Source organism: Acanthopagrus latus, chromosome 11 (assembly GCF_904848185.1).
Source record: "Acanthopagrus latus isolate v.2019 chromosome 11, fAcaLat1.1, whole genome shotgun sequence".
NCBI lineage: Eukaryota > Metazoa > Chordata > Actinopteri > Spariformes > Sparidae > Acanthopagrus > Acanthopagrus latus.
Window position 1 is genome coordinate 22609148 of NC_051049.1, and position 26103 is coordinate 22635250.

Consider the following 26103-nt stretch of genomic DNA (forward strand, 5'->3'; position numbering starts at 1 on the left):
ACAGTCCAGAACTGAAAGATATTCCATTTAAAATAACAACAGAGAAAAGCAGCAAAGTCTCACATTCATTGCAGATGCTAGAACAGAATGTGTTGTTTTGCTTTGAAAATGACATAAAGAATTAATCATTCATTATTTTACTGTTGTATGAATTAATGGATTAATTGATTTGATTTCTTTCAGTTTGCTACATATCAGTTTTCCACCAAGTAAGCAAAACAAACTCATCAACAACCAAATACAAACAACTGGTACAAGCACTGTATCCTTAAAACATTTATTTTTGTAATAATTTGTCCTTTTTTTCTTTTTGCGTAAGTGCAAAAAATGCACCCAAAAGAGCCACCTGAGGGAAGTCTACATCTTTAAATAAAAAAACAAGCAAAGTGTACATTTATAGTACAAAATTCTCTTTTTAAAAAATTGCACAGTTTGTGTATAATATATATTCATAATCTCCATTTTAAACAAACTTTAAAGGCTCAGAAAGTAAACAAAAGTCACCAAATGAAAAATAAAAACATTTTTTCCCTAGAATTTAAAGCTGAGGAAACTTGAGACCCTGTTTTCATTTGTGTCCACCATAAATATACATATTTATATGCAAGTCTCTTTACATATAGTCTCTGTGCTAGTGTTTGACCAGACAATCAAAATTATTGCAAAGTAGTTAAGTTCTACTATAAAACATGGGGTGGGGGGGTCAGGGATAAAAGCTTCTTTCTGCTGAACGTTCCTTATTAAGTAATGCAAAAGAAAAACCCTGGGTTTCTTTACACCCCATTTGAATTTACTGGAATCCCTGCTTTCACAGAGGTTTCTGTTTCACAAATTGTGTGCAGTCAACATTCCCTTAGAACAAACAATCCAGAACTCCAGTTTTGCTTTTAGCGAAATCACACGTTTCCCTGACTTCTTTTTTTGTTTTTGTTTTTGAACTTTACACAGCAGCCCTGCTCAGATGTGGCGCTCAGCGTCGATACGGGTGGAAGCCCTGTACGTTGTGGTTCTGCCCTCTGCCGAACGCACTGGCGGCGGGCTGGGGGGCAGCGGCGGGCTGTGCTGTCGGGGCCCCATACGTGGCCGTGGGCTGGCTGGGGTCTGCGAAGCTGTGACCGAAGGCTGCCAGGTCCTGCCCGTACCCTGAGGAGGAGGAGAGACACAAGAATGTTAATGTCAACTCATCTCACTGAGTTCAGGGAGAAGCCTTACCACTTTAAATCGTTTATCATCTGCATAATTGTAATGTTAAGGAAAAATCCACCCTCATCCTTACACTTTTCAGTATCCTAATTGTTATTTTTGGTTGATTTAGTCAACAAGTGTGCTGTCAAAGTACTGTAGCTGTAAGTATTGTTACATCACATCAGAATGTCCCAAAATATTTGACTCTTGTCCCAGTATCAACTTTACAACCAGCCTCATGATTTTTTGCTTATTGTCATTGTAACGTTTAAATTTTGAATTGATCTATGTTTTCAGATAGACTGGGATCTGGAACAATTAAAGATATCTATATACTTTTATTATTTGTTTGTCTATGAAAGGCTCTAAGGTGCGTTCATGATAGGAGCTTTAGATATGAAGGAACCGTGACACCAAACTAAATGGACCAAGACAATGCGCATTTCCTAAGAGTTTAAAGGTTTCATGGTGGATTTTTACTCAAGATTGAAATACTATTTTCCTTCCATGAGCCCCTTATGATTAACAATTATAGATAAAAATGTCAATTAAATTTAATAATCATTTTTAAATGGGCTTCATTAAGGAAAACAATCTAGATTCTCTTGATGATCAGTGCAACACGCACAATGTTCTTCTATACAGACACTGGATGGCACTATCTCCCTGCGAACAGACAGGGGAGACAAAGTGACAGCCAGGGGAGGAAATTAATCTGCCTGAAAAAATGGCTGCTGCAGCCCAAAATTTAGCAGTTACAGTCCAAGCCAAAGGGCTTTTAGGATGGAAAAACAAATGAGTGGTTTGCTACCAAATGGCCAGTAGAATACGAAAACCAGTTGCCGCCAAATCTTTCCAGCATTCTGCTGGTGAATGGTAATTTTCCTGCCCTGGTAACATCCAGTTTGATTTCGAAATGTCTCCACTAAGTACTGGAGTGGGGAACCTGATAAATAACTCCAACAGAAATACAGTAAAATAGAAAGAAAGAAAGAAAGAAAGAAAGGGGGGGAAAAGTTCAAAAATACACATTTCTTTTGGGGTGCTCAAAGTGCAATAACAGGGAGTGATCCAACAGGACCACCAGAGAGAACAACCAGAGAGGAATTGGAAATGTACTGGCATCGTGTCCTCCTTTAAATCTTCTTTCCTTTCTCACCCCTTTAGCTACAATGTGGAGACAGTACATGGGGAAAAAAACAACGGGTGAATGGACTGCTGATGCATAGAGACAACTGAACCATGAACAAATTTTCTGACAATTAGATCATCCTTTTATTATCAGCAAAGCAATGCAGACAGAGAGAGTGGACAAAAAAAGAGGACATGGTTGGTCTTGGTATAGTAAAGCCACAGCCGCTGAGGGACAGGACATGCATTGAGCTCTGAATGTCACATTTTAATGTAATGCCATCTTAATGTCTTTCAAATCCACTGAGAAATTCGGCAGCTGTATTTTACTATACAAGAGTACACACCGTAATTTGTATGTACATGCAGAATGTACATGCAAAATACAAAATGAAAAGCAAAAGAGGAAAAGAACCAGGTTGCAGCTCTATAAATACTACAGTACTGAACAAATGCTACTTTTTGTGGTTGGAGAAGACAATGCTGGCACCTACCTGCACTATATCCTCCCTGCTCATCCTGACCATAACTGTGAGAAGGACGCGTTGGTCCGTAGGCAGAGGGGTCCTGAGGGTAGTTACCCAAGCCTATCAGGGAGATGAGGAGACCAGGTTGACTGAACCCAGATACTACTGGCCAACTACTTTACATAGTTTCCCCCTTACTGAGCTAACAGAGCAGTACATTTATACTCATTTACTGCGTCTGCACTATGCTTGGAGAGGTGACACTGCTCAGCTTCATCTGGAAGTCAAAACAAAATGGAGTGTGAGAGTGTGAGCTATCTGCTAGCACGCCTGACTCTTAAATCATGCCAGCCTGGTCTCATGAAATTTTGTGAAATGTGCATGATCTGCTAAGATGAAGGAATTATGTTTTCCAGCCAAGAAAATATTAGCAGAACAAAGCAGCTAGAAACAGGAACTAGAACAATCGTACAGCAGGTTTTCAATAGGTTGGAAATCTACCTGCCTGAAGTCAATTTTTACCTGACCCTATTCAAATTGTTCTATTTATTAGCTGTTAAAACAACAACAAAGACTTGAGGTAATTTGATCTGCTTTGCTCTCAAAAGTCTTTTCTTAAACATCCTTGAACGCCAACCAACTAAACTTTTTCTGAGGATAACTCAAATATATTTGTGTGTGCTCCAGCTCATAAACATACTTTTCTTGCGGGGGCCTGATCGATATTGTACATGTGCAACTCTCAACAGAGGTGAGAATGAGGCAAGATGGCTCACTCTTTTCCATCACCAGCACTAGAAAAAAAAACCCCAGTGTGTTTAATTTTTTATTCCCTCTTGCTAGTTTGGGCAAGTGATATGCTAGATATACTAACATAATGCCGCATTTTGCTCGGCCCGGTCAGGCAAGCTATCCTTATTGGTGAGCCCTGACCAGTGGCTTTACACAGGTTGTAAAATACGACTTACATATGGTTCATTGTTGCTGTGCATTTCTGGATGGATCTCCCATCTTCTAAGCTGCTACTGGGCTCCATTACTTTTTGCTTGATGTGACAATCAACTTGAAATAAACTTGAAACTTGTTTTATCTTTACGTCATATTACATTATTGTTTTGTGTACTCTAGTTATACAGTGCAATGTATGCATTGATTGTGTTTTTGTTTTTTTAAAGTTTAGGTTACTTGAGTAACTGCAGGTCAAAGTAACTTGATATCAGCAAGAGTGCTAAGAGGACTTTGCTTCATAGGTCATTCAAAGAGTTTAAAACATCCATAAGTTGCCAAAAAGCTCCTGTGAACTACATTAACTTTATTGTGTAGAAGAAATCAAATCCAGAAGTCCAACATGGGCTTAACTCACTTTTGTTCATGAAATATATGTTGCTCTTTAATTCAGTTCTCACAATTCACAACTGATTGCATCACAGACAAAAGGTCAACAAAATGTTAATGTGATGAATAACCTGTGAATTGAGTTTTTCATTGTTCTGTACTAACAGTTAACTTTAAAGTGACTGCTGGGAAGGTGTGAATCATTAAAAATATATAGTGTGCACGAGAAAATGTTTGGCATTGAATTAAACATGCAAAACCACTGGTTTGACCATGAACAAAATTGTTTTTAAACTAAGCCCAGCTAAACTTTAACTGAAACTAAACTTGCTTTGTCTAAACTCAACCATTTACTAACCTGACATGGTTTAAAATGTCCAGTTCCTGCTACTGTCACAGTATAGGTGCATGATTTGTGTCAACATCATCAGCGTTTCTGATTTTCTGCTCATTTCACAAAAACATTCCAAGACTGTGTCGTTACTACTGACTTGGACTACTGGACTCAGTGCCTGAACAGGCAGCGGACACTAAATGCAAAAGCTGGATGGAAGATAAGCACAAGCAGGAAACACTGAACAAGATGAGCACCTGTCTTGACTGACAGCGATCACAGGGCTGAATTTAAATGTGGACCCAGCAGTGTGATGCAGTTGTAAGCCAAGTCAGAAGAAAAATAACCAGCCAGCCAACAAAACTGAATGTAGCTTCTAAATGAACATCTGACTCTTATCTGATAGTGTGCTTATGTGACTGAAAGGCAGAGTGTTCAATAAAGACTGGGCTTGTTCCTTTTCATGGATGCTGGTTAGTTTTCACAGCATCCGTCTCCATTTTGCTTCAGAGCTGAAAACCTCCAGCTTCAATCCTGCAGGAGTATGCAGTATGTCACAGGAGAATCTACATCCTAAATGTTTTGAATCACAAAACCTTATCAAAGACATGTCTTTTTCTAAATAGACATTAGGGTGGCTTAATGAAATGTCTTTTTTTGCTTTAAATCCATACAAGTTGACAAAAATCCGAGTGGGCAAAGTCCAAAGATAATGTTAAACTAGACCAACAGACTAGCTCTAAGACCACAAAGACACCCTCCAGAAAAAAACAACCTACAGACACATTATCCCAAAACTCTAGCTAATACCTACATGTTTTTAAAAGGCAGAGGGGCAAAGTTCACATTTTGCAGACAAGCATGCAAAGCTACAGAGTAATAAATTGATGGACATGTAGAATATTTTTTGATAGGTAGCTTGGCAGGTTGAACATGCCTAATTCCAGAAATAGGATTTCTTGGGCATAATAGTTTCATGCTGGTACTCTTCTACGGCGATCGTGCCAAGACCAGGAAAAGAAGCCAGCACAGTCATCAACTGGGAGGAAGAGGAGGAGGGAGCAATCAAAGGTAGGTATATCTGAACCAAATGTCTAGTACAGTCCACCAGGTGAAGGTTGCACTCCCTTGAAAATCAAAATAAAATAAAAATGCAAAACAGGGAAAAAAAAAAAAAAAAACATTGCAAGGCAGGATGATCTAATTCAAACCTACCAAGACCTACCAATCTTTTTCCAAATCCACAGCCCAGCTGGAAAAACTTGTCAGAAATGACTGCTGAAGACTCCTGGATATGGTGAAACAGCAGCATCTTCACGGCAGAGCCAGAGGGGTTCATGTATGCAAAAAGCATGTATGCATGTGGAGCTGTTCAAGCTAAATGGTACCAAGAGCAAGCTCCTGCTTGTCTAAGGGTTGTAGAAATGCACTTATATGAGGTGTAGTTGCATCCAATAAAATATCCAGGGAGATGGTCAGGGCCGGGGGGTGAGTAAAATAGTGAATGGGAGAGAAAAGGGCAGCAAACTGCTTAATGCACAATGCTTTTCTTACCATACTGGCTATAAGGGAAGTCAGGCTGCCCAGTGGGAGCTTTGCTCAAGTCCTGAGTTGGTGTGGTGGCGGGGGCAAAGCCCAGAGGTGCAGTTCCTGGAGTGGTGGGAGGAGGAGGAACCTGTGGAGCATACTGGTCTGCTTGGGGTGTGCCAAAACTGTAACCTGTTGGAAATTAATACAGTCATTTTTAGGATTTCCCCCCCAAATATAATTTACTAGTGGTGCAGTATCACATATGGTTTACAACACACAGGTACAAACGCCTTAGATCAGTCCCCGTGTAAAACACAAAAGTCTTTGACTTCAGTCTTCAGTCATATTTTGAACAACGTACCATGTCATAAAAAAAACACTTCTAGTCAAGGGATTAATCTATTTCTCCTCATCATTTTGGGCTGTAAGACTACAAGCTGCACGTCCACATGTCTTTGAAATATCAGCTGCCAGATCAGATTGGGACCACTCTGCCACCACACTTGTCACTGACGGTTTTGGGCTTTATTCCAGTGGTTTTTCTAGTATTTTTCTTGCAGTTGTCATTTTTACTAGCTGGAAGCTAATAATCTCCTCACAGTCTCTTTCAGGCAACATTTCATGAAATGCTGGCTCTCTGAGTCACGCTGTTCATCTCTGATAAGGTGGAGGTTCCTCCCTGACTACAGTAATACCAAAGCTGCCTGGAAAACCTGACATAGATTAAATCATTTTTGTTTAGAAAAAACGCACCTACAGGAGTCAGGAGCTTAAAGAAATACTGATTTGATAACTACTAAAGGAAACTTCTAGGGATAAAAACACTTTTTTGGTAAAGGGAATTTCAATTTGTCAAAGATCAATATCAGTTTTCATAAACTCCTTATCTCCACCTAATTCATATTGTTATCCTATACATATTATACTACATTACCTGTAAGCACATTGTAGTGATGTCATGACAACTCTCATAATGTCTCATAATGAGTGAGCGGTAATAAGTATTACTGACCAAACTGAGGTGCTGTGCTGTAGCCCTGCTGAGGGTAGCCCTGAGGTGCAGCGAAGCCGCCTGCCGGGGTCGTGACCAGGAATGCGTTAAAAGGTGATGGAGGTTGTGTGGGGGTTCCACGACCTGCTGACAATGGAGGCCCATACCCGCCTGCTCCAACACAGAACAGATCTATTTTATAGAAATGTTTTGACATAAATATCTGCACGCATTTTCTGTACACCTATAATAACACTTTATATAAGGGAACTACGGCTGTAAAATTAATCAAACTTTAATTGAAATTGCAGTATGGCTAAGTGAAGCTGCAATCTTTTGACAGAGGTCAAATGTGTGACAGAACAGCTTCATAATGAAGTACTGTAATGCAATATGGACGTATTTAAGATTATTAACAAGACAGTGTCATTAACTTTAACCATAACTCCAACCCATGTCATGTTACAAAAGCCAGATGTTAGCAGGTGTTAGTGGGTTTTTTATTGAGTGTGAAATATTCCCCCATAACCTCCTAATCACTGCTTATTGACAGTATGTCACGTTTTTGTACATGAATTGTGATCTTAATATGATTTGCTGAGTTAGCCTTATGTGGTAGTACCACAGTAATTACTAATAAACAGCCTGTTGCCACTAATATGCATGCTTTTGAGCAAACAGTCAATGTTAATATGTGTGCCCTAATATAAAGTGTTACCAATAGCAATAACAATCACAAATAACAATAATGATGAAAACAGTGAACAAATGAATTTAATCTGATCTGCATTAACATGAATGTCATCATCTTATTGAACAGCTAAACATCTGACATAAGGTGGATGAATACATTTTGCAGAACATAATCTGAAGCTGAATGAAACTGAGTGAGCAGCACATAGCCGACGCTGCAGTGAGAGTTGCAGGTCGACCCGGAGGTGGTGCTATGAAACCAAGCCTGACCAATAGCAGAGGGAGGCTGGAATCTATTCAAGGCTGCCATCTGTCTCAAGCAGCAAATTATCAGCAGCCTCAGCCATTATGAATCAGTGATAACACGTGCTGTTAACTGTCATCAGCTTATTGGCCACACAGACTGCAGGCCCATTTCTGTGACACAAGCTCTTCAAGATAAGCACATGATCACATGGCAAAGACACAAAATCTATCCGCAATTTGATCAACTCACAGTTATGCAACAACATACAAAAAAACCAACTAATTCACTAAAATGGAAAGACAGGATCTTTTCTGTGTTGTCAAGTGGAGGTCAAACACCTACCTATGGGTTGGCCGGTAGTCGACACCCACACTCCTTCAGGAAGACAAAAAAAAAAAAAACTTTAGACTGTTGCCTAAAAATGTTATATGTTCACAGAATCCAGTGTAAAATTCAATGGCAGTGCAAGCAGTGACCTACATGCACAAGGTTAATGTCAAAGCGGAGGGTTTAACACATTTAAACAGTTACTACTACATTTTTGTCTGAACAGCGAGCCTCCCTCGCTCAGCTCTGGGACGTGTTCCCACTCACCCTGGGGCCCGTAAGGCTGTTGCCAGCCCTGGGCAGGCTGTGTTGTCCAACCATTAGCTGCACTCAAGATGCCCCTGGGTGCCCACTGGCCAGGGCCAAGCTGACCAGGAGCTTTGCTGTCACGAGGTTCAGCCTTCTTCACTTCCACCTGGACAAAGGGACAAGGAGGGCACATTTGGCAACACCAGTATAAAGTCCACAAAGTCCCTCACCTAGACAGACCTGTCCTACCACTGATTATGTATGTACTGACTGGGCAAGTTTGAAATCTTTCACTTTATGTTTATCAGAATAATAAGGGGCGACTATGTAAATTAATATTACTGTGTAGCCAGGAGAGCTGTACAGCTATGTGTCTCAGGTACTAATCATCAAGCGAGAATTTCACAGTGGTAAGTAAATGATACAAAATTTTCTGAAACCATCTCCAGATCACAGCCTCTTCAAATGTACCTGAGAAACATAGATTTCTTTCTTTCCTCGAATGAACTGCCCTATATAATGTATGATAAAGACATCTAATGGAAGGTCATGACTTACCTGTCTCCGGCTAACGCTTATAAAGAATCTCATTTATATTGTATTTGGAATAAGTTTTAGGGGGTAAACGGATGTAGAGAGAAATTTGTATCTGAGTTCTAACAGAATATATAAAAGGTAAACATGCAGATAATACAAATAAACAGTCTTTTCAGTCAATCTATAATTGAATCTTCATACTGTGTCAAAGGTGAAACAAAATATTTCTATGGAGTGCAAGTGGCTGATACACTTTGACCCCACGATAATGTCAAGTTGCTGCTGGACGAAATTGTCTTTCTACAACAAAACCTCATACCTAAAAATGGTGACCTCGAGTTTCTTTTTTATAATTAAATTATAATAATGAAGTACACTAGTCTGCCTTACGCTGCCGATTCTTAAACACTCAGAAATTGACTTTATCCAACCATTACAGTGCTTAAATTTGACTTTCATATACAGTTAACATCCATCCCAGTAATAGCTCAATGCCTTGGGCCAAATTGCCCCAATAACAGAACTTTCCTTCCTGTAACTGGGCAAAGCTACCAGCAGTTAACCAGAGCAAAGAAACAGGCTGAGACTAAGGGGGAGCCAACCAGAAATAGACTGAGGGGTTGAGTTATTGGGGTCACCTTGCAGGAGGAAAACGAATCACAAATTCCTCCCAGCCTTAAGGTGTTGCCACCTTCCCCAGCCTCCCCTCTTCCTTCTCTGTCGACCTAATTACATGCACATGTTTCCGGCAGTGGCCCCGCCGCCGCCAGCAGCTACCTGAGCACTTTCTCCCGTGGGCATCACAGCTACGAGTGATGGATACCATGACTTCTGTACAGTCCCCAACAGCAGAACTGGGATTTGTTCCACAGTTTGATGTGCTCCAATTTCTAATTTTGTAACTCATATCTCCCAACCTCCCTCAAGTCCCACGGTAAGGTAATGTCAAGTCAAGAACAATAGATTAAGTCGAGCCTTGATTCCTGCTGGAAACCAGGGCAAAGTCAAGGGGGGTGTGCACCTCTGGAGAGTATACAGGTAGGGCTGAATCATTTACCAAGGAAATTGGGAATCAGATAATCTTTTTAATTTAATAATCGGAGAGAGTTTAATAGACACTCTATAATATTGATTTGCATGATCAGCTTAAATCTGGTTCAAAAGAGGTTTGTCTTCGGGGGAAATATTGATTGGCACTCAAGAAAATAACATGTTTTAATTAATGGTTTCATTAGAATAAACAAACAAGAGTCTCCCAGGGACTTGGGCGGTTTAAGGTACTGAACACAAGCCACAATGTGCCTGGTTCAACTCTAGCCAGGAAGCTTTGTCACATGTCATTCACTGTTTCTCTACTGTCTATTTTTAAAGCAATAAAAAAAAAAAATCTTGAACTGACTGAACAACAAGATTCATACCAACAATTACCACTTGTCAGCAAAACTGGATGCTAAATCAAAGCCACAATACACACAAAAGGTCTTCTTAGTGTCGAGTGTCTCATACTGATGTTCAAATATTTAAAACACTTCAGCAGCCATGTAAAGATCAAGGCTAGAAACAAGATACGTGTGATCATATGATATGACTGAGTGTCTGACTTTGATCATTCTCTTACGCCCACAAATCATTAGTGTTAGCACGAAGGGGCAGAAAGGACATGTCTCTCTTCTGGTATCTCTATAGAGTGGTTTAAAAGCTGCTAATTACAAAGTGTCTACTGGGGAAAAGGGGGGATGTTCAATAAATGAGGGCTTTAAAAGTGCATTTAATGAGTCAGGAGCAAACCTCGCCAGATATGTACCAAGTGGTACTTTATTTTACTAAAAATGTTTTAATGGTTTGTTTCACTCAGCTGAGATGCCAGGTGGGTGGTGTTTGCCACATGCAACAAAACAATAGAAGGAATGCCAGAAGGTTAGGAGGTGTGCTTGAAAATACAACACCACAGTGAATTTATTGTTTTTTCCCCGGATGGACAGCTTACCTGACACTATCTGAATTGTCTTTGTGCAGTAAACCGCATCCATCTGGTACACACACTGAGATAAAACAAACACTAAGAAGTGACATGCAAGTATTATTGTGAGACTCATGTCTTATCCTGAGCAGCATTTTTGAGAGAGCTGCCATTTGTTATTTAGAGAACTGACAGACACAGTATGGAGATTCTTCAACTGAGGTCACTGAGTTGAGCTTTTTCTTTAACTTTTCAAAAAGAAAAAAGAAAACATGTTGACGTGTAAGTGACCTGCCAACAAAATATCAGAAAACAAAAGAAAGAGAACTGATTGGACCAGTCCTTTAGGTGCTTTATATTCGTGAAATTCTTTGAGCTTTGAAGTCTTAACGTCGTCTTTTTTTCTGCTTCTCAAAAGTCATAATATAATGTAACTTTAATAATTTAGGTGCAATCTAATACATCCTAAAGGAGTGGTCAGTTTAAACAAAGCCTTGGGCGACAATAAAATGTAAATATAACAGCATTTGTGAAGGATTAGCCAAAGCAATAAGTTTAAGTATAGTACATGTTTAGAGCAAATAATAAAGATGAGTAAAGTAATTTCGTGGCCTGGTCATTTTATGGCGTGAAAAGCTAACTTCATGCTTTATGATGCTGATCACTAATGGCAAACCCATGTAAAATGAGTCCTGAGTATAAAACAGCAGCATCATATCATAATTCTGACTCTGTCGCCCAAGCCTCTGTTTGATCTTAAGGGTAAAATAAAACTACAACTACACACTTTTTTGCCCATGATGTCGTGAAAATGCATGTTGACAGCCTGGTCCACTGATTGTTCGGCCTCGAAAGTAATAAATCCAAAACCTAGCCAACGACCAAGAGTGAATCAAGGTAGCAGGGGGGGTTGTGACAACACAAGATGAAGAACAGTATTGGGCTTCAGCAGAGTGAGGATCCGTCAAGACTGAGCAAGAGGCTCCTGGGGTTCGGATGATGTCGCAGACTTGCAGAACAACACAAATCCAAGACTAATGCCTGGGGATTGAAGGGAACTTTTCTCTTTACTGTGCAGTGAAAAATGTTGTGAAGATAACAACAAAAGACTGCTTAACTGCTAAACATAAAGACTGATGAGTGAAGCATTTGAGTTAGTGTGAACTGTCACATGAAAAGGTCAATAAAGTCCACCTTCCACCCTCTAACACTGATAGATGCCAATTGAACCAATACCACATTTTGTTACTTCATGCCGTTTCATCCAAACCCCACCTTGATCTGTCCCTTGGTATATTGCTGTGGAGCACACACTCGCAGCAGCCATTGTTAATGCATCACAAAAATATGGAGAAACACAAACTGTAGAATGCCTAAAGCTTTCTCCGAGCTTTCCCAAATTGAGTATTTTACTTTTGAGTCAGCCAGGATAAGCCTAAAATGGACAATTAAAATATTTCTCACAATGGTAACACAAAGATATAGGCCAAAACTGGTTTCCCAAAGTGGCGAGTTGCTGATTTGATCAAGAATTTTAATGGGAGATAAACAAAGTTCATCAACAGGAATGCAAACTTTGTGGTCCAATGTTTTGGCTGCACAGTTAACTTATCTGACTATCTGGAACAGAATTTTTGAGAGCGTTAGCAGACTGCAGCGCGCTGCAGTGATCTACTTTCAATTTGATTAAGTTTCCGCTGTGGCAGAATTGGGTTGTGCGCACAACTCTACTTGGGGACCTAACCTGAATCCAATTAAACATCCTGCGAGACAACTGAGATTTTAGAGACCTCTAGTATCATGCCAACCATTCCCAAGACTCATGATCTATTGCTATTAATAACATCTGTCAATGACCCGTCCTTAATCTAATTTTAAAACTAAGATGACACATTAAAGAGTTTGACATATCATGGTTTTAATGATTTGAGGTAACCAGATTTGTTACCTCAAATCAGTCAGAAACTACTAACTGAACCAATTTTTAAATGTTAGATGACAAGAAAATAAAACTTATTGTGGACTTCCTTTATCTGATACTGATAGACATAAGACTGAGATAACTTATAGACCTGTAACAACTACCTGATAATTGATTAGTTCACACAATTCTGATAATCAAGTCAATTTTGACGAAATATCAAGACCATTTTTATCTCTTATAAAGAAGACACTTGAGATATCATGATTAATAAGTCAAATGACTGAGACTGTTTGAACTCTTTAATTCTATTGTCTCTTATTTCTTTTACATGTTTTAAAATCAATTTTCAGTCATTGCTTCTTATCTTTATTCTTCTATCAAAAAAGACACATTTCCTTCAGCTGTTTAACTCCATACTTTCCCAGTTGTGTGGCTGTCTTTTCTAATTTTTTGTTCTCTGTTTTGCTTGTTGCCTGAGGCTGACATGAGCCAGGGGTTGGGGTTCCAACAAAAAAAGGGAGCATTGAACATCTGCTTTTATGTATTTTATTCATTTTTCGTGAATGTACAATTTGAGTTGATGCTTAATAAAAACATTTTGGAGAAAGAAAAGCTTCCCCATGTGTGCTTAGAATTTTCCACTGAGTATTATTTTGAGATTTGCTTATATCTTATATTACTTACACCAAAAATGTGTTCTAAAACGAGCATTTGATTTAAAGGTCTGTGATTTTGTGACATGCCTGATTCTGAGATATTGGTGTGATATTTTTCATGATATGGTATTATAACCCTTTACTAAATCTCATAAATTTAAATAATAACAATCATTCAGAGGATGTGAGTCAACATCAGCCTTTGATTTAGAATAAACTTCCGTTGCTTAACAAACGCTCAAATAACCAGGAGAAAATTCCTCTAATTAGAGAAATATCACAGTATGATGTAACTTTGCATACACCCCATTCTGACCATGTAAAAAATTTGGGTTCTTTTACATTTGGCCTGTACCTCTGTGCTACCAGTCAATGCACAGTAACCTAAAGGAGAAAAGACAAATCTTAAGAGACACCGTTAATCACATTCAAACCATTCACAAGGAGAAGGGGGACAGAAGAAAGAAAAATAGAAAGGGCTTACTTACAAAAATACTTAACTTTCTACATATGGGAAAACACAAACTATGCCATTTAAGATACATGTATCAATTACGTCTAAATCAAGGTAAAGAAAACTTATTCCAATGTTGAAAGTCTAATGGTTTTAGTAAAAGAAACTGTTTACACCATCAAAGATTATGTAATGGTTGTTACTGGTATATAAGATCATGTTAAATTCCAATGACAAACTATTCTGGGTTTCTCCCAATAGAGAATGAATGGGGGGATTGAAGGGAGTGCAGTAATACATATTGTAGGTCAGTGGCTGCTACATCTTTACTATGTAGGACAAATGCAGATGAAACAGCTGTGACTGTAACTCAGCGGGCAGAGTCTGACACCAACACTGCCGGTGGCATGGGGTCTGATTCCCAGTGAGGCCACCCGTGCTAAAAGTGTCGGCACATGTCCTAAACTTATGATACATTTATGATTAAATTGATAAACTTTCCGAAGATTTCTGGGTCTGTCACTTCTTCTTTTATATAGGTTAGAGAGACCTTTGAAATAGCAAAGTAAAAAGCTTCTATTGTTCGAATGATAACAATGTAATTTCGACTTCAGCCTTTGGGCTGAAACCAGCCTCTTTGAAGGACAAATCCTCCCTTAGATACTCAAACTGTGCTCAATGTGCCAGTTGCATGTGGTGATAAAGTACTGTGTTTTTTGGAGCACCTACTTTCCTGAAACCTGCCTTCTCTCCTTCAGTAAGTGATTTCTTTCACCTTCACCAACACCTGCTAACAACCTGCCAATTAGACATTCATTAACCATTTACATTTATTAAGCTGAAGTGGAGCATTTATTAAGTTCCGACGAGCAATTACATTTCTAAATGTAATACATATATATAACTTCTGTTTTTTTTGTTTGTTTGTTTGTTTTTTTACTTATTGTTATTTCTTATTGTCTTCTCTATACTTCTCCTTTAATAATCTCTCTGTGGTATGATATTTCTGTTCTAGAAGGAGCAACTGTAATGTACAATTTTCCCATTTGGCGCTAATTAAGTATTTCTGATTCTGATTTCTGATTCTTTAGTGGAGATATCTAATAGTAGAGAAATTTTCTTAGGTGTCACACTCCTCAAAGTATGACATATATTATAACTATATTGCATGCAGCTATATTGCATGAACAGTGAACTTCTCCTTTAGCACAACAGATGATCGTGGTTTTAAACCTAAACATTCTTCACAGATCCTAAAAACAAATCCGAACGCTTCACTGAGCTGCTTGAATGAGACAGATATTCCTCAGAGTTTCAGAACATTTATGAGGGCCCTCTGTGCGCCATTAGCTATGCTAATTAATTTTACTGTAGTAAACACAATCACCCCAACTACTCATGTAGTCTCAAGTCTTGTGGATGAACATTTTTTACTATTTACACATGAAAGACGACCTTGTGAGGTCGAAACCAGTCGGTGTTTAAACCAATATTTTCAACTAAAAGCTTTCAAGATAGCTTCTCTCCTTGCTCTGTCTGACAACAGTATTTTTTTTTTAGTAGAAATTTGTCCGTGGAACAGACTCACATTTTCACACAAGGTCATGTCATGAAGGACACTGCATCAGTCCAAACCAGAATCTGTGATTTATAAAACCTTTTGCGGCTGTGACAAAGGCTCAGACGTGATTTCAAGGTGCCATCTGCAGCTGTATTATGTGGATTATGTGCCAGCCCAGGACACATTTATAACCATCAGATAAAGTGAAGGCACCGCCTCAATGTCTGTTGAAGTATTTAATGTATTTAACAGGAAATAAGTGCATTTCACGTCACACTGAGCTTTTCATTTCACCTCTAGAAATGTCAAGTTATACTGTATCTACCATTTTGTGTACGCTCCAGTGACTTGGTATGAGGTTTTATTCAAAATGCTTATGTGTTTGATTGTGTGAATTTATAACACATAAAATTCATGGCATAGGAGACAGTGTTTAAATTTAATTGAATTTCTGGGATTGAATGGGCTTTTTCTCTTTGGGCCAGAATAGTTTGTCATGAGATTTAAGATGGTAAGGTATGGAGAGGGGAGAGAAAAAACGGGATCAGCTTTTACCTCGGGGCCTCTGCTTCTCCGCATCATAGATCATTACCACCTCTGTGACCTTGAATGGGACAAAGGGAAACAGTGGCTCCATTTAGAAAACCAGACAGGGTCCGTTCTTAGTCTAATTAAATATTCTGCCTCAATTTGGACAAACAATTAATTATCCAATCCCATCCCACTATATATATATTCATTTATTTTTTATATTGTAATATTGACCCTGCTCAATGTCACATCCATTCAAGCAGTCTTAATGACGACATGTACTGACTTGCATTATGCACATGGCAATACTCACCACTCCGAATCTATTGAAATAGTCCCTGAGTTCAGGCTCGCCGCAGTTATGGGGGATTCCACCTACAAATATCTTCTTTGATTTATTGCTATCAGCTTTGCTGCCCTTCTGAAAGAAAACAGGGAGTGTATATGGATTTAAATGTCTATTAAAGGATCACTCTGGGAAGGGGCCAGTTAGCCATCATCTATTCAGACAGTGCAGAAGAAATTAGGTTCTCCTCTTGCCCTGGGGTATAATTCTTAACATGTCATGTCAATGCAAACACTAGTCTCCACAGATCAGAGAGCACGGCTTCCTCCACTTTACTCTCCACCACTAAGCATTTCAACCATAGCTGTGCGCTGCACTCATGCTGTAAAGGCTAGAGGCTGCTTACAACAACAATGATATTTTACAATTACATCTTCTGCTTTGTTAGTGAAACATTGCATGAAAGGAGCACCAGTAGAAGGAAAAAGGAGCCTCATTTATAAAAGCTTCTGACTTACAATCTATGCTTGCATCCAAAATGACTAGAATAGATCTACAGCGGCTTGATAGCATTGTTGATCGACCCACAAATTACCCAAGTTGGTGCAGAGATTTCTGCCTTTCAAAAAGAAAATCACTGCTGAAAGCAATTTTCTGACCCACACCAGCCTACTCCTCTTTAAGCCTACTCGTATTTTCTCAGGTTTATTCAATGAGGGAGGACGTTATAAGAACATCTTTCAGCTGAGATGGCATGAACATTCATCTACAGTTCTACATTCAAACAAGGTCATGCAATCATTTTGAACATAAGTCCAATATTTAGGCCCATGACCTATTACTATATCATTTCTGATACATTTGTGTAAATATGACTTTATGGTGTGCCAGTCCCAGACAAGTGTAAGCTGTGCCAGATATCTGCTGATATTGATGATCACAAATAGAGGTCAATGCAAGTCATTCTTCAATGCTCATGTAATTAAGTAAAAACCCCAAACAAATGTCTAGCATTCTCAAATGTATGATACTGTATACTGTAATAATTTTCAAAGGGGAAAAAATAAATGAAAATGAAATTTAGGTCAAAGTCAGAGTTTTTATACATGAGGCTCAAGGCCCTTGAAAAACTAGAGTCCAGTCTTATTCCAGCAGAAACGCCTAGCCTAGCCTCCCCGGTAGAAATCAGATTCCTCTTACCCAGCCCTCCTTGGTTCGAGACTTTTCAGGTTGCATTCCTCTGGGAGTGCATGGCTTCGGGTCAATCTGACAGCAGAGAGAGAGAAAACGTTTGACATTAGCCCCAAATAAAGACACCTTGAAATGTTCTTCTTCACTGAATCATTACAGTATATTGGCTTGCCTTGTACAACAGTGCAACATATGTGCTACTGACACCAGTTAATTTAAATATATCGCCAATAAAATGTTATGCCCTTTTCTGCTTCCGTCAACAGAACAAAGGAGGCAATATGTCATTTATGGAAAGCTGTGTGCATGGGACTAGATTAACAGCGGTTTCTTTTCAGCCATCTCAAAGAAATCCAAGTTTAACTGCCACTTTGTCTAATTTGGCTTTAAACAGGTAAGTCTTGTTGGGCAAAAAAATATGCCAGTCTTTCCTCAATGCATCATCTGTGCTAATGTCTACAGGCAGGAACAATCCTAAAGCAAAACTGTACTTCTCCTTGAATAACTTCTAACTACTTTAGATGATGAAATACAGGATGAGGCTTTCACATTGCTCACACAAAGCACAGACTGATTACTCCAGTTGATTTCACTATCGGCACCTTTGATTCATATACTCACATTTCTTCCATCAAGATTATGCGGCTTTGTCTCCAGCACTGTCCGTACACAATTAGGGTCTTTGAATTTGACAAAGCCGAAGCCTCGCGACTGATTTGTAGTTTTGTCCTTCATGATGACACAATCTACTACTTCCCCATACTGTGAGAAGTAGTTTCTCAGTGTCTCTGAGAAGAGAAAGAAATTACATAACAGCACTGCTTCATAACAATAAGCACAGACACATACAACAATATTATGAATGTGAAATTACAACTGAGATAAAATCAGCCAAGTTTTCCTCCTGAACACAAAGAAGTGATTTATAGAGCTCATGCCTTTTTGGTGATAAATGATGCTAAGAAAATATCTTCAGCACTTCAACCTGCACTAAAACTGGGACCAAAACAGGTGTGGCGAAAAAACAAGAATACAAGCACCGCTCCATTAAATCACACAGGGAGCACTACAAGTTATTCAGTGACCTTGATTTTGTCATATGGCAGAGTGCTGGAATTTGTACTAATGTCACACAAACCACAGTACAGTCACATTCAAGTCACACACTCCAAAAAGAGCAAACCGAGTACTGACCAACTGCCATGTTACACAGCATTAAATGTACACCCAACTACTGTAACGCCTGCACACGCCCACAGGCGCAAGGCGTGCAAGTTTGAACAAATGAGGAGAGTTATCGTAATTGCTTTTATAATTTCTGAGAAGCCCTGAGGCATAGCCAGGGAAACAGGCTGAGAGTTACGAAGCGCTGTGGTTCAGATACTAATGTTAACAGCGCTGTTAATACAGGCGAGCCCTTGTGCAAAGTTACACAATGGCCAACCAGCCAGTTAAGTGCTTCGAACAAACTAGACCATCTCTAGGCAATTCTGAGTTAGCGGACCATGTATACGCACAGCAGATGTAGAGTGTATAATGTAGACTCTGCCACCAGTGTGTACAGTGTGCAAGTGATCGTCAGTAATTATGACGTGTGAGAAAGGAGAATGTAGTAATGTGCAGTACAGCTGAGTTCACTGTTTTCTGCACTGTAAGATATTTCTCTGATTTAGCCCACATAAAGGGGCTCTGAGTAACAATTTGTAGCAATTACATGTATTAATCATGTATTAACTCTTTTTTTTATTGGGATTGTGTGAGTGCAGTGTCTGTATGAGCCTGTGGGCTATTTGTCCAAGTTGTTTAATGTTACTGGCCTGTTGGTTTCTTTCTAAAGGACTCGGGTTGATTTTTCGGGGACAGTCCAAAACATGTTGCTTTATGCACGTTCTCCAGTGCCTCATCTATGTGCCTCTCTCCGCTCAGCTAACAGACAGCCACAGTAGCTAGCGTTAGTTTAGAAATGGAGCCTGCTAATGTAAACCTAAACCAAGTGCCAGTTTCCAGCACAACACAGCAGTTCCACAGAGCCCCTTAATGTCATATCGTGATATCAATATTGTATCAGTACTATTATCGGATATAATCTCAATCTGTTACAGTGGTGTTGAAATGTCCACTATTAAACAAAATATATCAAAACAGCTTAACATGAGGGAAACAAACTAATTCAGGTTTTACTTATACAATACCTATGTTTTGGGGGCCATACAAAAACTTTAACACTTCAGTGAATACGAACACGTTAATCCATAAAGTTTTCATGCAACAAATCGAGACAGCTTCTTGATTCTAACTGAGTCTTAACACAGCATTTAATGAGACACTGCATTATATGAACAAAACAATAATTCAAATCAGACAACACCTGCTGACAGAATAAATACACAAAAACATCTCTTATGCAGGCACTTCATAGCTATGTTACATTTTGAATCGTCAGGAAACATTTAACACACCTTAATTCTAATTACTATATGACAATGGCAATTATCATATGCAAAAATTAATACAGTGATATCAATATCAAAGCAGCCGTCTAATACTTTAGATGACACATATATTTTTTGATACTGAACAGCTCCACTCTGTATTAGCTGGCTAAATATAACATGGTCATCTATGAAGAATAGTGTTGTAATGGTAAACTGTTTTCAAGGTATACAATAGCAATAAAATAGATAATTATCATACCGTGTGTATGTGCTTATATAAAGAATTGAATCTATGTGTTTATGCAATGAAAAAAGTCATATTTTAGGTTTATATTAGGTTTCATGTCTTTCGGGAAACAATTTTTTGAGTAATTATAACAATGCGCCTATAATAAAGACCTCTGTTTTCATCCAATTAAGGGTCAATGTATCTGATCATAGTAATTTAAGTAATTCTGTAATACTGTGTACCATGATACAATGACACCTTTTCTGGCAAAGCTTTTGGTACCATGAAAACTCACACCACTGCAAACCTAATACAGTTTATTCATCTTTGATTCAAACTCCAAACAAGACTCCCAACAAGCTACCACAACAAATCCCTGTAGCTGCATCTGTGTCACCAAGACAAATAACTGTTCATTAAAACCACTTGGCGCATAAAGTGATAGAGCCTTCACTGGATAACCAGTGTGACCTACCTTGTGTGGTGCTCCAGTCCAATCCACCCACAAAAAGTTTCCTGAAAAGAGTAGATAAATTACCACCAAGTCAGTCATTGGTCCTCACTTCGAATCATAGTAAATGATACACTGTTACACAAGCATCAAACACGGAAGACATGGTCAGACCCAAGGAAATGGTTTGCCTGTCGGGAGGACTCATAAGACCTCAACAGCCGACTTGATGAATAAGATTGAAGGCACAGTTTCGGAGGCATTACAGCGCTACAGCTGACTAAACAGCCAAGTACACAGATATTACACAACATGAGGCAATGCTGCTACCAAAGCTCCTGCAGCTTAGGGATATATACACACAGCTGCAGCTAAAAATGCCTGTGTTTAGTGTGACTCATGTTCATGCTCTGGTTCAGTCCTGGCTATGGATGTCACTTTGGTCCTCTAACACTAAATAGAAATGGCCTCGACAATAATGGTATTTTTATGAACCTTCTGCCACGTAAGTTACCCCTGGACACAGCCATAGCGTTTAGCAAGCTAACCAAACAGCCAGCTGACAAAACTGAGTCCAGATGCTGCAGCAGTCGCTCTTCACCACCACAATCAGCCCACATAACTGAAGCCCTGAGTATTTTACAGCCAGAGCGGAGCGGAGGAGAAGACAGGAGAGCGGCTGCTCGGCTGCCTGCATGCGGACCGGTGAACTCGGATGCTGGCTACAAAACTGGAAGTTTAACGGCAGTTCAAGTGACACTGACATCCAAACTAGCTTGAGAGATCATATATGTCTTCGAGACTGAATGTATGCAGCGGCTGTGACAGAAGTGGGGGCTTAGTCAATGCAGACGAGACGAGGATGCTCCATCCTCCAGCGGTGCCCGCTAAATGTCCTCGCATCGGCGAAGTCAAGAAGAGGAGACTTTCGCTTCGCTGGCAAGCGTTAGCTAAGCTAGCTCAGTTGCTTCGAGCTAACTGGAAACAGCACTGGAATAAGTAACTACACTTTCACGCATACCCGTGACAAGCTAAATGACAGCCCTCCAGAGAAACATGGCTCGTTTGCCCGTAAGCGATATCAGAGACAACTCGGCTACTTTGAAGAATACTTTCACTTTTTGGCCGTCTTACCTCAGGCTAGCGATCTCGCTAAGTTACTCCGGCTAGCTTAGCTTGCTAGCTAATGTTAGCTGTCAAATAACAGCTTGACAAGACAGCACGCTAACTATAAGTAATAACGCAATGAACAGTTTAATGCGTCTGCAGTAGAAGGCTTCATTAAATGCATCTTACCCGACTTCATCTCCGACTAAGTTGTTGTTCATTTCTGAGGCTAAGGCGGGGGACTGTAGGAGCTGTGACCGGCTTATTGCTTCAGTGCTGCCCCTCTCAGACTGAGAGCGGAGGAAGGTCACTCCGCTTTTTGGTTCAAACTGTTCTGCGCAATGACGACGCTGCAGGGGGCAGCGGCCTTTAAAGGAACATTACACCCAACCAGTCCGCACTCACTCAACATATTATTTTTATCTGGCCCACAGGGGCAGATAAATGCTTTACACCCGGAGGTCTTTTTGTTTCGAACTTAGCTCATCAAGCATTCCGCTAAGGAAATTGCTTTTACAAAGAAACATCACTCACAACAATAAATAAAGGCCAGTTAAAACATTATTAGTCTCACTGTGGGATGTTTACCGAAATCGTTATGTTATGTTATGTTATGTTATGTTATGTTATGTTATGTTATGTTTTATGTTATGTTATGTTATGTTATGTTATGTTATGTTATGTTTTATGTTATGTTATGTTATGTTATGTTATGTTATGTTATGTTATGTTATGTTATGTTATATATGTTGTTGTGTTATGTTTGTTGGTATGTTTGTTCTGTTAAATTTATGTTAGTTTTGTGATGTTATGTTCACTGTTATGTTATGTGTGTTATTTTTGTTATGAAGTTTTCAGTATGTTATGTTTGTTTATCATTTTTATTTATGTCTGTTTTTTGTTTTTTTTCTGTTTGGTATTTTGTGTTGCACCCAAGTACCCAAAACTCATACTTTTGTAAAAGTAAACATATTGTGCTACAATACCAAAAGCAAAATAAATAAAAGCAAAATATCATCCATACATTTAGGTATTGATTAAAAGTCTTACAGTAAGTTATCTGATATTAAACGTATGTAGGTATCAGATGTATTTTCTGGTAATCAATATATGTATGTATCAATACAATAAAAGTAAAATTATAAATATGTATATTTACAGATATGTATACACTGCATACAATGAGTCAACTGATTATCAAACATTATCAGATTAGATAATCGCCATTTTAAAGACAATCTGAATCAGTGTTTTGGTGTTTTTTTTTTCTTCTTTTTTTCTGATTGTCAATAAAATGACAGTTAAAAAAATAAACATCTGGCTCTGATGCAGCATGTAATCCTCAAAGTAACTAACTAAAGTCATCAAATGAACGTAATGCAGTAATCAAAGTAAAAAGTACAGTATTAACCATCAAAATGCAGTAGAGTGGATGTGTAAAGAAATATGTCGTGTCAGTGTACTTAGTTACACTCATCACTGCAACGAGCATCACAGCAGATAATATCACACGGTCTTCTAAATTTCCATGCATGTGCACAACAGATTTCATGCAAATCAGCCATTACTTCTCTGTTGCTGAAAGCGGGATTGAAATAATCACACAGCATCCACGCTTTGGCTGAGTTAATAACTCACCACACAAATGAAGTGACAAGCATTTAACAGTGACATTTAAATGATGAAATGCAAATTCAAGCAATACAGGTGACACGTAATGTAGTGTGATTAATAACACCTCTCAGGCACAATACCCGTTCATTTACTTTTAAAAATAGCCTGTGACAACATGAGCAACTGAAGTTTGAGTCTTCTGCACAATAAAAAGTGTTTAAACTGTGCTCATGTTCACAAACTGTAGATGCAGAATTTGTTTTACGTGCAGATAACTGATCTGAATATCCTTATCCTAATCTTTTCTCTTACTAATATTGTGGTTATCATTTGTTACTGCAATGTAACAGTAGCAGTTTTTCGAAAGTTTGATCACAAAAAACAAAATAGCCTTCTCTTTAAAAAACTTTACTGAAAACAATATTTTAGCACATTTAAACTTATAAAAATGTATACATGAACAAGAACCCTCTCTGATTCAGATTCGAAAACTTATATTGTGTGAGGAAAAAAAAAAACAGGCTGAGTGGAGTGCAGTCTGAGAGCACATTTTGTCAGTTTTTGAATAGTTTAACATCCTATCATAGAAGTTTTATTGAATCAACGCCTCGACACTTCCTGAGGCCTCGACAATACCTGCATTCAAGTCATGTCACATTAAGAGAAAAAATGTTCTGCCAGATGGGAAAAACCTTTTACATCAGCCCCTACTGATACTAAGAAGGAGCTGAGTATTTCTCACAGACTCACAATACTTTATCCAATATGGCATACACAGCCGGCTTGACTTACAAGACCTCTGAAAAGATACCTGGCCACAGAAATATAACTTGATTGAGTAAACTAGATCATCACATTCATATGTTGTCTCTCTGTCTCTGTGAATGTGTCATTTAAGGCATATGCAAAGTGAAATACATAGCAGACTTCATGCAGTTAATTAACAATAAAAATAGAGGTACACAGCTATCCATCTGGAGTTTTCCCCGAGCTTATACAGAGCTCCCAGTGGGGACCATAAATGTCAGAGTGAGACTCACCCTGTCATTCAGTGTGATGTTTGTGTCTGAAGGATGCTCTTGGTTCTCTTTATCTGTTTAATGTCATTTTTGGAGGACAAAATGAGGTCACGCGTCAGCACGTCCAGATTTATAACAGTCTCTCCACTGGGACCTGAGTCCATCAAATTATGATGTACGTCGGGAAAACGTCTTGATCGTGTTTGTCAGAGGACACTGGCTCGCCTGAACTGGTCGCTATATGTCAAAAAGGAGCAGAAGAAGGATGGTAATGTAGTGATGGTGCAAGTGCCTCATGTCCTCTGGACTATAAACTCTGGTAATGCTAGAATGGCTGTTGAGTTTTAATCAATTTATAAGCAGAACTGTCAAATTATGCTCAGCTACATTCAAACACAGTTACATTGTTAGAGACCATGTACAATATTCAGCATAAATGTCTTATGATCATTTCATATATTGTATCGTAAGCTTACTGCCAACGTTTATCTGCATCTTCAAGTTTTATTCCAATTGTTTAAACCCGTTCCCTAAAACTACGGCTCAATTTCAAGAACTCTAAACACAAAACTGTTAATAATCTTTGTCAAAAACTCCACAAATCTCTTGGAAAGTGAAGCTCTGCCCTCAGAACCATGTTCCCGCTTACAAAACAGATTTTTTTCTTCCTCCACCAGACTGAAAATACACAGCTATCACGTTAACGTCTCTTAACAGTGGTGTGATAAACATAAAACACTGCCTGTCTAAATGCTGTTTCCCTTCACTCCTTTTATACAATCTAGGGGTTTTGTGTTCCACAATAGGCTGCAATTTTGATTGTATTGTATTTCATACAATTGCAGACACAATCACTGTGTCAGAATGGGAGACAATACACATTTTTTTTCCATCCAAAGAGCATAAAATAGGCAACACTCACAACCCAGCTACCTAGCATCAAACTGTTCATTTAGAATTGACACTGCAGTACTGGTAGAGTTCAAATCAAAGTTACACAGATTTGATTAGAGATATTGGATTGCCTTCCTCTTCCTCCTCCTGTTGCTGCTCTCACTCTTCCTCTTCATGTCCATGCTCCCCCCCCCGACGGGTTATTGTCAAGTGTTAAGTTTTTTTAATTTAGTTTGAACAGCTGAGAAGTGAATGAGACCAGATGGTAAGTGGTATTTGAAAGCCAGCACTGTCGAGGTGAACAAAAGTGACTAAACAGTGAAATTTGTGCTTCAAGTTTAGCATAAATGTGATTTATAATTAACCATTTGAGTGAAAATAGTGGAACTGTGCTTGGAGCTTTGCAGTCTGATGTTTTTTGCACTTAGAGATACAGAGTTTTCTAATCACAAAGTCATATTTCACAATTATATTCAGATATAGATAAAGTATACAGTTCAATTCAGCTCCCATTCAACCTAGAGGCAAGACTAATGTCTGCATGGAAAGACAGTAATTAAATGTAATCTCATATCATCATCTGAAGCATTCGCCATAAAACCTAAAAGCCCACATTGCCATGAATTATTTCTCAAGCACCAAAGTTCCTTTCAATTTGAAAAAACAGCACCCTCTTCCTGTTGTGTGCTGCACGGCACTCCAGCACATTTCCCCTCGAATCTGAGCTTATATTACCACATCCCCTGGGGGACTATTACAAAATAA

At 38.9% G+C, this 26103-nt stretch overlaps 1 protein-coding gene across 8 annotated transcripts; it reads right to left on the reverse strand.

Moving 5' to 3' along the window:
• Positions 1-261: 261 nt before the first annotated feature.
• dazap1 (DAZ associated protein 1) lies at positions 262-22177 on the reverse strand. 8 transcript variants are annotated; one of them, XM_037114101.1, is made up of 14 exons: positions 22001-22177; positions 20729-20769; positions 18211-18377; positions 17599-17664; positions 16426-16530; positions 16137-16185; positions 11774-11856; positions 8508-8655; positions 8256-8288; positions 6995-7165; positions 6007-6171; positions 2811-2903; positions 2305-2352; positions 262-1143 (listed from the first exon to the last, which is right to left on the reverse strand). In XM_037114101.1, exons 1-14 carry the CDS (start codon positions 22030-22032, stop codon positions 971-973), a joined length of 1374 nt encoding a protein of 457 aa, XP_036969996.1. In that variant the 5' UTR covers positions 22033-22177; the 3' UTR covers positions 262-970. The 8 variants fall into 8 exon arrangements, with proteins under 8 accessions (XP_036969996.1, XP_036969998.1, XP_036969995.1 ...); XM_037114103.1 differs by having other exon boundaries at positions 2345-2352; positions 16426-16533; positions 22001-22165; XM_037114100.1 differs by having other exon boundaries at positions 16426-16533; positions 22001-22165.
• Positions 22178-26103: the final 3926 nt, after the last annotated feature.